General features: G+C 39.6%; 1 protein-coding gene across 1 annotated transcript; it reads left to right on the top strand.

Moving 5' to 3' along the window:
- Positions 1 to 2,526: 2,526 nt before the first annotated feature.
- Positions 2,527 to 8,438, top strand: LOC307269231 (uncharacterized protein). Its single transcript, XM_080052108.1, has 2 exons — positions 2,527 to 2,758; positions 4,074 to 8,438. The coding sequence occupies exons 1-2, from the start codon at positions 2,587 to 2,589 to the stop codon at positions 6,635 to 6,637; spliced, it is 2,736 nt and encodes a 911-aa protein (XP_079908234.1). The 5' UTR covers positions 2,527 to 2,586; the 3' UTR covers positions 6,638 to 8,438.
- The last annotated feature ends 3,465 nt before the right edge of the window (positions 8,439 to 11,903 follow it).

Here is an 11,903-nt window from a genome sequence, read left to right as displayed (position 1 = left end):
AATCGCACTCGGGGGCGGACCAAACAAGCGCTCCGAGACCCAGCTGAAGAGGTTCGTTTGTGGTGTGAATTTGTCCGGACTCGATCTGACCCAAATGCAGGAAGCACTGTGCCTTTTCTTTATTAATAAATTGCCGTCAGCTTCACATTATGGGAAAGTGTTGTTGTTGCCATTGTTAGGACAATAAGTTGTGGTTTGACTGGGAGCCCAGAACAATATATTACATTTGATCGAGAGGAAGCGTAAAAATGCTGAATGTGTTCAGCGATCAGATGAAGGAGAGGGGAGCGTCTCCCGCACAGTGCCAACAGGTTCACGCTGCGCAAGAAGTGTGTGTTTTTATTTTGCTTCGGAAACAACAATAATTAGATTTTTTTCTTCTTTATTCATAGGCTAGATGTAGGCATTTTTATTATTTTTAACCCCATATTATATCAATGATATATTTTGCAGTTTTTACTTTGTTCTTCCTGGTTCTCTCCACCCCAGAATGTCTGTCCAATGAATGAATGACCTCAATTCACGTGTGGTTTTGCTTCATGATGCTGGTTCACTTGCTAAAGGGGCAATATGAAAGTGGACTGCACCAAACAAAAAAAATCTAAACTATTTGGTCTGGACCAAAGCAAGTGAACTAGCGGACTTTCCCTGTGTGAATACACCCTTAGTTTTCTTCTCAAAATGCACCAGATTGATACATTTTACTTTAAAAGGTTTACATTTTTCTTCTGGGGGGCATGCCCCCGGACCCCCCTAAAAGGTCCTGAGTCCCCACCACAATCTCCCAAATTCCTGTGAGAAATACTGTATTACCTTAAAATTATTTGTTTATTAATCAAAACAAATATTGCACATTTTGTGTTGTAAGACGATCACTCAGGGAGCATACGCAACCTCTCAGCCCTAGGGGCTAATGGCAGGTTGAGGCGGGCCTGGCAATATGGGTTCATGCAGTTATGCAAGGTACACCAACTTATATTGTACATATAAAAAATTATCAATATATGTTTAAATAAATATATGTTTTCCATTTTTATAGTAGGTAGATCTTCTTGACTTGGTCATTTTAAAAGTAGCTCACAGGCTGAAAAAGTGTGGGCACCCCTGCTCCAGAGCTCCCACTGCAACATGTCTGTACGGAGGAGGAGGAGGTTCTTACTGACCAGCAGCTCTGTGTTCAGAGAAACAATTATAAAAGAAATAAAAGATGTTGAATTGATATGAATTGCCTGTTAGCTGTCTGTGTCAGTAAAAGGACTTACCTATCACTTTTGAGATTTTTTCTTCTTCTTTGCAGATTAAAATGGTGTGTGTTATTATAACGCTACAATGGTCAAACTATCAGTTGTCCAATGTGTCATATAAGTAGTTAGAGAAACTTAAAATATTTTCACTAAAAGGCTTTATGTGCATTGTGCAAAATAGATTTAATTACATATTGAAATCCAATTGAGCATTCAGTAGATTAATCATTTAGTCAGTCAGCAGAACACAACCTCAGACTTGGGCGACGGTTCATCTTTCAACAGGACAACGACCCTAAGCACAAAGCCAAGATATTGAAGGAGTGGCTTCAGGACAACTCCGTAAATGTCCTAGTGTGGCCCAGCCAGAGCCCAGACTTGAATCCCATTGAACATCTCTGGAGGGATCTGAAAATGGCTTTGCACCGACACTCGCCATCAAGAAGAATGGCCAAAACTGGCCAAAGATAGGTGTGTCTAGCTTGTGGCTTCATATTCCCAAAGACTCAGGGCTGTAATTGCTGCCAAAGGTGCCACAACAAAGTATTGAGCAGAGGCTGTGAATACTTATGTAGGCTACAAGTTATTTCTTTGTTTTTTTATTTTTAATAAAATTGCAAAAATCTCAAACAAACTTTTTTTAAGTTGTCATTATGGGGTATTATGTGTAGAATTTTGAGGAAAATTAATACATTTGTTATTCCAGACTGTAAAATAACGAAATGTGGAAAAAGTGAAGCGCTGTTAATACTTCCGTATGCACTGTAAGGTAAAACCAGTTTTCATGTTTTTATTTCTTTATTTTTATTTGCTTCTTTTATTCGCTTTTAAATGTTTTATAATGTGTTTTATGTATTCTAATCTTGCCCCTGTAAAGCACTTTGAGTGGCCTTGTGTCTGAATTGTGCTATATAAATAAACTTGCCTTGCCTTGCCTAAAACACTGAAATTGCATTGAAATAACTGGAGGCTTTTTATCTGTTGTGAATATGTTGAGTTTCTCAATTAAATTGTTAGTTGGTCCATCTGTGAAAGATTGGGAGACTTGTGGTTTTTATAAGATTCCGTTTTTCTTTGTTAAAAAAGAAAACCTTAAAAAAAAACGTTTGGACCTATAAAGAAAGGTTTTAACCATAGATAGTATATAACAGGTTTTAACCTTGACATGCAGGATACTCTGTATACTTCACACTCCGGGACAGTAGGTGGCGTTATGGCACACAGGCCTGTTTATACATCTAAACTTGGTATGCGGAAGTCAACAGAAAGCTGATCACGCACAAGAGTTTGATGGAAGTTTTAGCAAGCAACAAAAGTAGCCTATCTCGATTATAATTCAACGATGTCTTCGGTTCAAAGTATGAGGCAGTTCGTCTGCGATCGCCTCACTGCGGCTGCCCAGGAAATATTAGGATCTTTTGAAAGGAAAATAGAAGATTATGAAAAGGAAATCGCTCGTCAACGCAGATTGTTGGAGTCAGTCTTAGAACCCGAGATAAAGTTACAACGGACAGGTAAGAAAGTTCAACAAGTTCCCTTCTTTGATAAAGCCAGTTTTGTTTCTAATATTCCAAGCCATTGGCAAATTTATATTATTATTATTATTGATTATTGATAGTATAATTTTTCTTTACGTCAATCCTTACCCTACAGACAAAACCGGTTTCACGGGTGTAACTAATCATTCAGTTTCGAGTAACGCTGCAATATGTTACAATGTAGCTAAAGCCGTGTCCAAATTGTTCAAATATTTAAATGTTATCGTTTGAAACCTAAAACTGCATGTGGTGCCACGCCCTTATATAATGTCCATGGCCACATGGCGCACGTGTACTTTAGTCACAATTGACTGTATGACAGTATGTTCCCGAAAACCTTCACACTCTTGGTAAAATGTAATAGGTTACATTGGTGTACTTGAGAAGAGTTATTGAGGTGGCCTAGTTCTACTTAACTTAACCCTATAGAAAATATCTTGTATAAAAACAAACAAACATTAGATCAGCTGTAAAATGCAACAAGTATGTTTCTTTTTTGCACTTTGAGATATTCGTGGTTTTCAGAGGACATGGACGCTACAAACAAATGGTTGATTATAGAATATGATGCATTTCTGTAGTTTAAGCTCTGTGGCAGGCTACGAATAAGTAGTAATAATACAACATTGAATATGGACAGCAGTAAAATACTACATAAATAAATGGTAATGCAGCAGGGACATTTTTCTGAAATATGAATACTTAAAAAAAATGTGTGAGTATTGTACAGTGTGGTAATAGTATGATGTAAAATATCTCAGTACTTCTTTGACCACTTTTCATTTGAAGCAGCTTATACTTTTGTTCCTCTACAATTCAGTGTCAATATAGTACTTTATACTCTACCAATTTAGCCTGACAGCTTCCTATAGCTACGACTCAAAGCCTGCAAAAGCTAAATACAACACACTGCATTATTATAAGACTAGTTAACTGTTTAGATTGAGACAATAGTATTCCCCTGTCATGTTTAAGATATATTTGTGTTGTTAGTACTCACATACAAACCTCCTATATGGAAATCCAATGAGATAGGCTTTAGGGTAAAAAGAATGAATACAACATTCTTACAGAACTTTTAATTTTTTTCTTATTTACTTCCGTATATTAGTGGGATTTTGGCATTGGGTTATTGCTCCTACAGATGCACCAATCCACTTTGTTTTCAGTTCAAGGTTACTGCTGTTTTTCCAACTGGCACTGTTCATTATAGACATTCTTAACTGTTAAATATCATACAGCTTATGTAGCGCATTTCAGCATTGTCCCATTCCTTTGTCCTTCCTTTTAGAGCTCACAGAGGCATATAACCGCCACCAGCAGCTGCACCGTGACGACGACACAAGCTCCAGTCCGGGCCTACCAGATCCTTCAAAGATTAAGGACGAACATGAAGAAATGTGCATCAGTCAGAAACAACAGCAGCAGCCTGAACAGCAACAAAACACCGACGCCGATAAGACGACGACTGCAAGTTGTGAGGGAAGTGCCCGCGGGGATCAGTCTCGCCCTGTGGAGACCGACCAAACGCAGAGTGACGCAAATAAAGATCCACAATCCAGCCTCTCCAACCAAGATATATCTGACAAAGAGAGCGCCGACCCCCAGCTCCTCTCTGATAACTCCTGTGAAGCCGAGAGCCAAGATCACCTGACCGGTACCCGAGGAAGTAAACATGTTGAGTCAACGCCAAATCGGGAAAGCAACGACGAGACCCCAGCACCAGCTCAGAGCTCAGAGCAAACATCACATGACAAAAGCACCGACGGGAACACAAGCGCTGAGCCGACGCCGAATGATAAATGTGACGATAGCACAGCGAAAGGCATCAAGCTAACACCAAAGCCAACACCAAAAGCAAATAGTGGAGCAACACCAAATAGGCAAAGCAATGATGACAGCATAACATCAGCTACTGTAAGAATTGAACCAATTCCACAAGGTAACGCCACCACATCAGTTACTGGCTCAGGGCTTACTGATGAATACCCAACATCGAAAGGGAATAGTCAGGAAATACCAAATAAGGAAATCCAGGATGGGAGATCAACTAGTAGTGCTGAGCTAAAGGAGAATGAGAAACGTAATGATGAAGACACAACATCAACTAAAAGTCCTGAACCAGAACCATACGAGAACCCGACATCGGTAGGAAACAGTGAGGCAACAGCAAATTCACCCAGTGATGAAAGAGAGACCTCATCTTCAAGCTCTAAAGCAGCACCAAATAAGAAATGCAGTACCAAAGTTACAAGTACTGAAACAACGGCACTTGAGAAAAGTAACGATGGGACCAGAGCCTCAATTGTAAGTACTGATCCGATGCCAAATAAGAATAGTAGTGGTGAAATAGCAGCCTCACCTTCAAGTAGTGAATCTGCACCAAATTTGAAACGCAGTGTTGGGAAAACCACTTCTAGTGGAAGCCATGAGCCAACGACAAGTAAGAAACACAGCGATGGGTATAAAGCATCGACCAGAAGTACTGGGCTGAGTGACAATGAGAGAAATTATGATGACAACACAATGTCAGCTCACAGTCCTGAACCAGAACCAAATGAAGCATTTAATGATGAGAGCCCAACGTCTCCGGGAAACAGTGAGGCAACGACAAAAAAGAAATCCAACAGCGAGAAGAAAACGTCATATAGAAGTACTGATCCAACAGCAAGTAGAAGAAAACTCAGTGATGAGAAAGCGACCTCATCTTCAAGCACCAAAGCAGCACCAAATAAGAAACGCAGTGTCGGAAAAACGACTTCTCCTGGAAGTCCTGAGTCCACATCGGATAGCGATTGGATCCCTGACGACACAGGATCGGCCAAAAGAAGTGAACCGAAGCTACATAAGAAATCTAAATCTGGGAAAACAACATTGGCTGCAAGTAGTGAGTCAACACCCAAAAAGCATCATAATGACGGAGGCACATCGTCTGCAGGGGGTAAAGAGTCACCACCTCGAAAGAGACCAAAGGACGGGAGCTCCACCTCAAAGGAAACTGACCCAACAGCAAAAAAGAGACATAAGGATGACAAAAGAAAATCTACCAGAAGTAGTGGGCGAAGTGACAACCCTAACGATGAGAGCACAGCATCGACTGAAGGTACTGCCCCACCAGCGCATAAGAAAGATGGGAAAGGTGCCAGTAGCAAAGGCGAGTCCAACCCTTACGAGTGTGACCGGTGCGGTAAAGTGATGTCGAATTTCAAAAACTACAAATTCCATATGAAATCCCACACGGTCGCAAAGACTTTCAAATGTGACACTTGCGGGACAATGTTCCGGGAGAGTTGGGATTTGAACAAACACATGATAATTCACTCCACCGTCAAGCCCTTCAAATGCAAGGTTTGCAAGAAGGGATTCAACCGGCGTTACAACCTGGACCTGCACGCCAGGGTTCACACCGGGGAGAAGCCGTTCAAATGCAGCGTCTGTGATAAAAGCTTCAGCTCGGATATGAACAGGAAGAAGCACATGAGAGTTCACTCGGGCGAGAAGCCGTACACCTGCAAAGAGTGCGGGAAGGAGTTTGCCGATTCTTCGGCGTACAAGATTCACCTGCGGGTGCACACGGGGGAAAAGCCCTTCAAGTGCACCCATTGCAAGAAACGCTTTGCCACGGGTACCACTTTGAAAAGGCACATCAGAACACACACAGGTGAAAAGCCATATAAGTGCACTACCTGCGAGAAGGCATTTGGTCATTTATCAGACCTGAAAGAACACACGAGGTTACACACTGGGGAGAAGCCTTACAAATGCCCTACGTGTGGAGAGGCGTTCTCCACCTGGTTAAAACTCCACAAACATAAGAATTCCCACTCAAGTGATGAACAGGGCTCCTCGTCTTAAAAAACACGTCTGCATTTGATACGCAATACTTATGAGAAAAGTAAATGATTAAACGGAAGTAGAATTGCTACTGGTATTTTAACATTTCATGTAACAAAAGGGAACTCTAAAAATCAGTGCAGAAGGAGAGATAGCGTCATCTTTTATTCCATACAGCTTTCTACAACTTTTTTTCCGCATGTGCAGTGATACTGTCCAAGCACTGTAAACAGACTTTGCTACATGAAATAAGTGGAGTTCCCGTTTGTTTTTAATTTTCATTTACATTTTTATATCATGGTTCTGATTGTAATTGTAATGCCTTGTGTTTGCTGCAGAAAGGGATTTTAGCGTATTTGCCAGCTCACTTTGGACTTAAATGGACTGAGAAAGGGTGCCGCCTTAAAAAGTCCATGAAGAGTGGTTTATGTAATGATTGAGTTGATTGCTTATCAGGTGCCAAATATGTTCAGTATATCACGGTGAAAATCATTGTATCGACAATCTTGAGGTAAATGTAGTCTTGCACTGTCCTTTTTCACAAATAAGTCTAGCTGGAAAAAGGTGATCCTGCTGTAACCTTTTTGCTAGAATTTTTTTTTTTTTTTTCCTTTTTCAGTTTTGGGCCTTGCAAAGCTTCATGACAGTTGTTTGATTACACATAATTTCTTTATGTAATTAACATGTGTTTATCCAATGTATCATTGTTTTAATTAGTCATATTGTTAAATGAACTAGGCAAATGAGGAAATTAATCTTTCCCTCTTTGTTATCTTGTGCCTTAATGCCTTAATGCCTTGACTTATGGATATGCAGCCTATCTCCTCTGACATACACTCAAGTTCTGTAAAAAAAAAACTTAGTGAATGTATTGTGAAAGTTTTACTTGATCAATCTTTAATACATTTTAATTTGCTCTTGGTATGGTTGCTGTTTATGTTTATTTTAGACAATCGCTGGACAGACTTGAATTGTTCACCACTTGTTCTAGATGAGACCTGCTTTCTTTCTATTTTGGTAAGGTTATTCTTAACTTAAAGCTACATAAGACATGTCTGTAAGACAATGTTGTTACTTTACATAATTCTAACTCTTTTTAGGATGATTTATCACCTTCAGGATTCCGCAGTATTTGCACTTTCAACCTGTTGTATCACGTTCTTTTTATCTTCACACTGACTAGCCCAAAAAATGTATTAAAAAAACAATGTTTATTTAAATGTTGCAATTATTTCTAATGCAAATCAAACAAGTACAAAAAAGGGCTCACCACTTAACAATTTACTCAGTCAAGCAGGAAAGGAGTTTAGAAAATAGTATACTGTCTAGGTATATATTTTTTTACTTATTACATGTACAGGCCCTGGTGCTTGTGTTTTCAGACTAGGGCAATGAGACCTCTAGCAGCTTTGAATCACTCATGGTCCCTTCCTGCCATCATGTGGTCATATTTGTGCACCACATTTATATTCTAGAGTTGGTCATATTGTGTGTTTTAGTTTTGTGTTAATGTGCAAATTGTGAGTACATATCTATGCAGCATTCAGCGACCCATGTAGAGTAATGTCATTGATATTTATGTAAATTCATTTCTTGTAGTGGCAAAAAATTAAAAATCTGTGTTTGTTGGGCAAGTGTATCACTTAGATGATGATAAGGCATAGGCCCTCAAGCAAATGGACTTGCTAAATTGTCCCCCGTAAAAAAGTAAAATAAACACATAACTCATACTGCTCATCTAGCACTATTATTTACTATCTATGATCTAGCGGCACTGAATCAAGTATATCCCAATGCTGCTCTCTAGTGGGCATTCAAGTAGTTGCACCATCACATTCGTTAATTTTAAAAGCTATTGGATGCTTTCTCTTTGCATAGATTTGTTATTTTTTTGATTCTCCTATACAGTCTAAGTGGTTCTTCAATTCAAAAAGACCAGAGGTTTTAAAGCATGTATTGGCAAGTTATCACATTGCACCTTCTGCTCTTGAAGTAACCCCCAGATGTTGAGACTGGTGGCAGCCATTTGAGCGGAGATCCAGACACAAAGTGTTGCCTTGTGGTTGAAACTTACCACCTGAGCGGTCTCACCACTTATCCAAATATGGAATGTTTTCTTCTTTTTTTCAGCGAAGACCTGAAATTTGAGTTCAGCTCCAACATATCTCCACCCCTTTAATACTATTCTTTTTCCATGATTAAACATTTTATATCTTCATCTTTCCTACTTTTCTCTGTCATATACACACATACAACCAAAGGCTTATCCACTGCTTAATGTTAGTTTTAGCGCATATGTTGCTGTCAGATACCAAATGAAGTGTATATTCATGTTTAAAGTTGTAGTTTCATGTGGTATACAAAGTGATACAAATGCACAATAGATTATTAAAACAGAAGAAAACTGCAGGAACTGTCTGTCTGTCAGACCACCTACCTACATGTGTGTACTATACATGTATCAGTCTGTGGTTTAATCAGTGGGTCATGGTTCCAGGGTCATTGTGGACTATAACAGCCCACACATGGGTTCATTAATCATCTAGATTGTGTTTGCACAGCTGGTTGCAGACCTCCTTTCTCCCAAACCCCAATCTTTGCCACCGTATCATTTTCAAACTGGTAAATATTTGGATGTTTTGTGTTACTTTTTACATTTGTGTGATTGGTGTAGTTGGTGTGAGTAGGCCTTTGGGGGGCAAGTGAAAAATTAAATGAAAAAACTACAGTACTGTTGAATGCATTTTTGTGTTTTATACTGAATAACTACACACCATTTATTTACCATCTCAATTTACCTTAATGATAATTTTCATCCTCCAGTGATGTTTATGAAAGGCCTCCTTTTGACCCCTTACAAAGACCCTTTGACAGGTGTTCTGCCTTCCTAGAGAGAAATGCATGCCCCTTATTAAATACACATGTAATGAATAATGCATCCACTCTGGAGATCTATGAATACAATTATTTTACCAGAACATATTTGGGGGCTATTTGGCATGACTGTGTGAATTTCATACATTGTGACCTTAGCTGAAATAAAATCTAATTATAATTTAACAGTAATCAGTACTCTTTGGATTCACCAAATGGTTTTAATCACCACATAGGCCTACTGTATGTTATTTGATCTACTTTGACACAGTGAATTTGACACCCCACATTTATGTTTTGCATTTAAAAACCCTAATTTGGTACGTATGATTACCTGAAATCCTATGCTTATAAAACATATCCACAAAGAAAACTGAAAATGTGTTTAAAGAAATACAGAGATTTATCAAAGAAAGGGCCCTACATTTATACAATGTTATAGATTGCAAATCATTTTCAAAATCCCCTTCACCCGAGGTGCAGTTCTCAGTTAACAGGCAGAACTCAGTGTAACACCAGTAGGCCCACCTTGTAACACAGACCACACTTTGATGTTTAACACCACCAGGGGGCGCAACAGTTTCTTCCGACACATTACAACAACACACACACACCACATCGTTTACCCTGAACATTATCATTTGTATTTAACTCAAATGATTGCCGTTATGTCTCAATACTACGGTGGCGCTGAGCATTCACCAAATAAAAAAAAGTTTCACTGCAGGATCTCGTAATTACGAGATAATATCTCGTAATTACGAGATACTTATCTCGTAATTACGAGATAATATCTCGTAATTACGAGATAAGGATCTCGTAATTACGAGATAAAGATCTCGTAATTACGAGATAAGGATCTCGTAATTACGAGATAAGGATCGCCCTCTCATTCATCAATAACGATGTCTGTGTGTGTGTATTTGTGTGCAGACGAGGTGAACCTAGCCATAGGAAAACGTAGGCAATAGCCTTGGTTTCCGGACTACAATGGGCCCCATAATCAATAAACTTATTTTAAATATTTGTTTAGGCTACTGTTCATTCATTAATCAGCGATCGCATCGGGTAGGCTACTGAGGGACACACTTTCGGCTTTACGCCCGTGATCAGCTGCTGAGGTCCGACTGGGCTTTTCTCCTGAATAGTCCCAGTGACTGCATATCTGCACAAAGTTGACATGGCTATCATTGTCATGCCCTCCTTGTAGAAAGTTCTTATGTGTTTGTATGAGTCATGGATTACACCGAGTTTAACGACTGCATTTAATCAAAGCATTCAATAAAACTGCGTTCCGATACAGTAACAAACAGGAGGTAAAAGTGAACTAGCCCACCGGGCATTCTGATTGGATGAGGCAACACAGTACGGTGGCTCCGGTGGCTCATAATGAACAAACTGCATATACAAAGTGAAAGTGTGTCCCTCATTTCCCAATGCGATCGCTGATTAATGAATGAACAGTAAACAAATATTAAAAATAATTGTATTGATTATGGGGCCCATTGTAGTCCGGAAACCAAGGCTATTGCCTACGTTTTCCTATGGCTAGGTTCACCTCGTCTGCACACAAACACACACACACACACACACACACACACACACACACACACACACACACACACACACACACACATCGTTATTGATGAATGAGAGGGTGATCCTTATCTCGTAATTACGAGATCCTTATCTCGTAATTACGAGATCTTTATCTCGTAATTACGAGATACTTATCTCGTAATTACGAGATACTTATCTCGTAATTACGAGATCCTTATCTCGTAATTACGAGATATTATCTCGTAATTACGAGATCCTGCTCTGAAACTTTTTTTTATTTGGTGAATGCTCAGCGCCACCGTACAATACACTTCTTCAGGGGCTGAAAAAAAAAAAAAAAAAACTCAGGACACCATGCTGTTACCCATCATCAGGTGCTCAGGTGGGACTCCGTTTCACCGTGACACATATCCAACGCACCCTTTCACCTTTACATGGCGGGTTATATTTGTTCCACCTATAGCCTACTTCACTGAGCTAGAAAAAAAAAATCAACATTAGCTGCATGTGTCACCTCATTAGCAAGTAAACCAAAAGTAGCCTATTGTCGTGTTGCTTATTATGGATGGATTTGTGAAGATAACTTACTTGCACCGTGTGTCTCGCTCTGTTTGTTTGTTAGGCCGCACAGGTGCACTGCAAGCGGAGTATCCTTTCTCACCTGCGACAGCTTCGGACCGCACTCTTCCCTTGCTGTTAACATGCTAAAAGATAAGCTGCTTCACTTCTCCCAGGTAAGACTTTGCTGCGTTTGTGTCAATATGCAGACCACCAAGTCTTGACTCTTGACTGTGTTCAGTGAGGTTTTGTGGGGATAGCACTGGAATTGTATTGGAATAGCACTCTGGATAGG

Source organism: Ammodytes marinus, assembly GCF_949987685.1.
Source record: "Ammodytes marinus genome assembly, chromosome: 2".
Classification (NCBI taxonomy): domain Eukaryota; kingdom Metazoa; phylum Chordata; class Actinopteri; order Uranoscopiformes; family Ammodytidae; genus Ammodytes; species Ammodytes marinus.
This window is presented reverse-complemented; position numbering and strand designations above follow the sequence as displayed.

Bases quoted from the DNA above. Each gene is read 5' to 3' on its own strand.
- LOC307269231 (XM_080052108.1), top strand. From the start codon at position 2,587: ATGTCTTCGGTTCAAAGTATGAGGCAGTTCGTCTGCGATCGCCTCACT. The intron at 2,759-4,073 runs GTAAGAAAGTTC...CCTTCCTTTTAG, and splicing joins GATAAAGTTACAACGGACAG to AGCTCACAGAGGCATATAAC.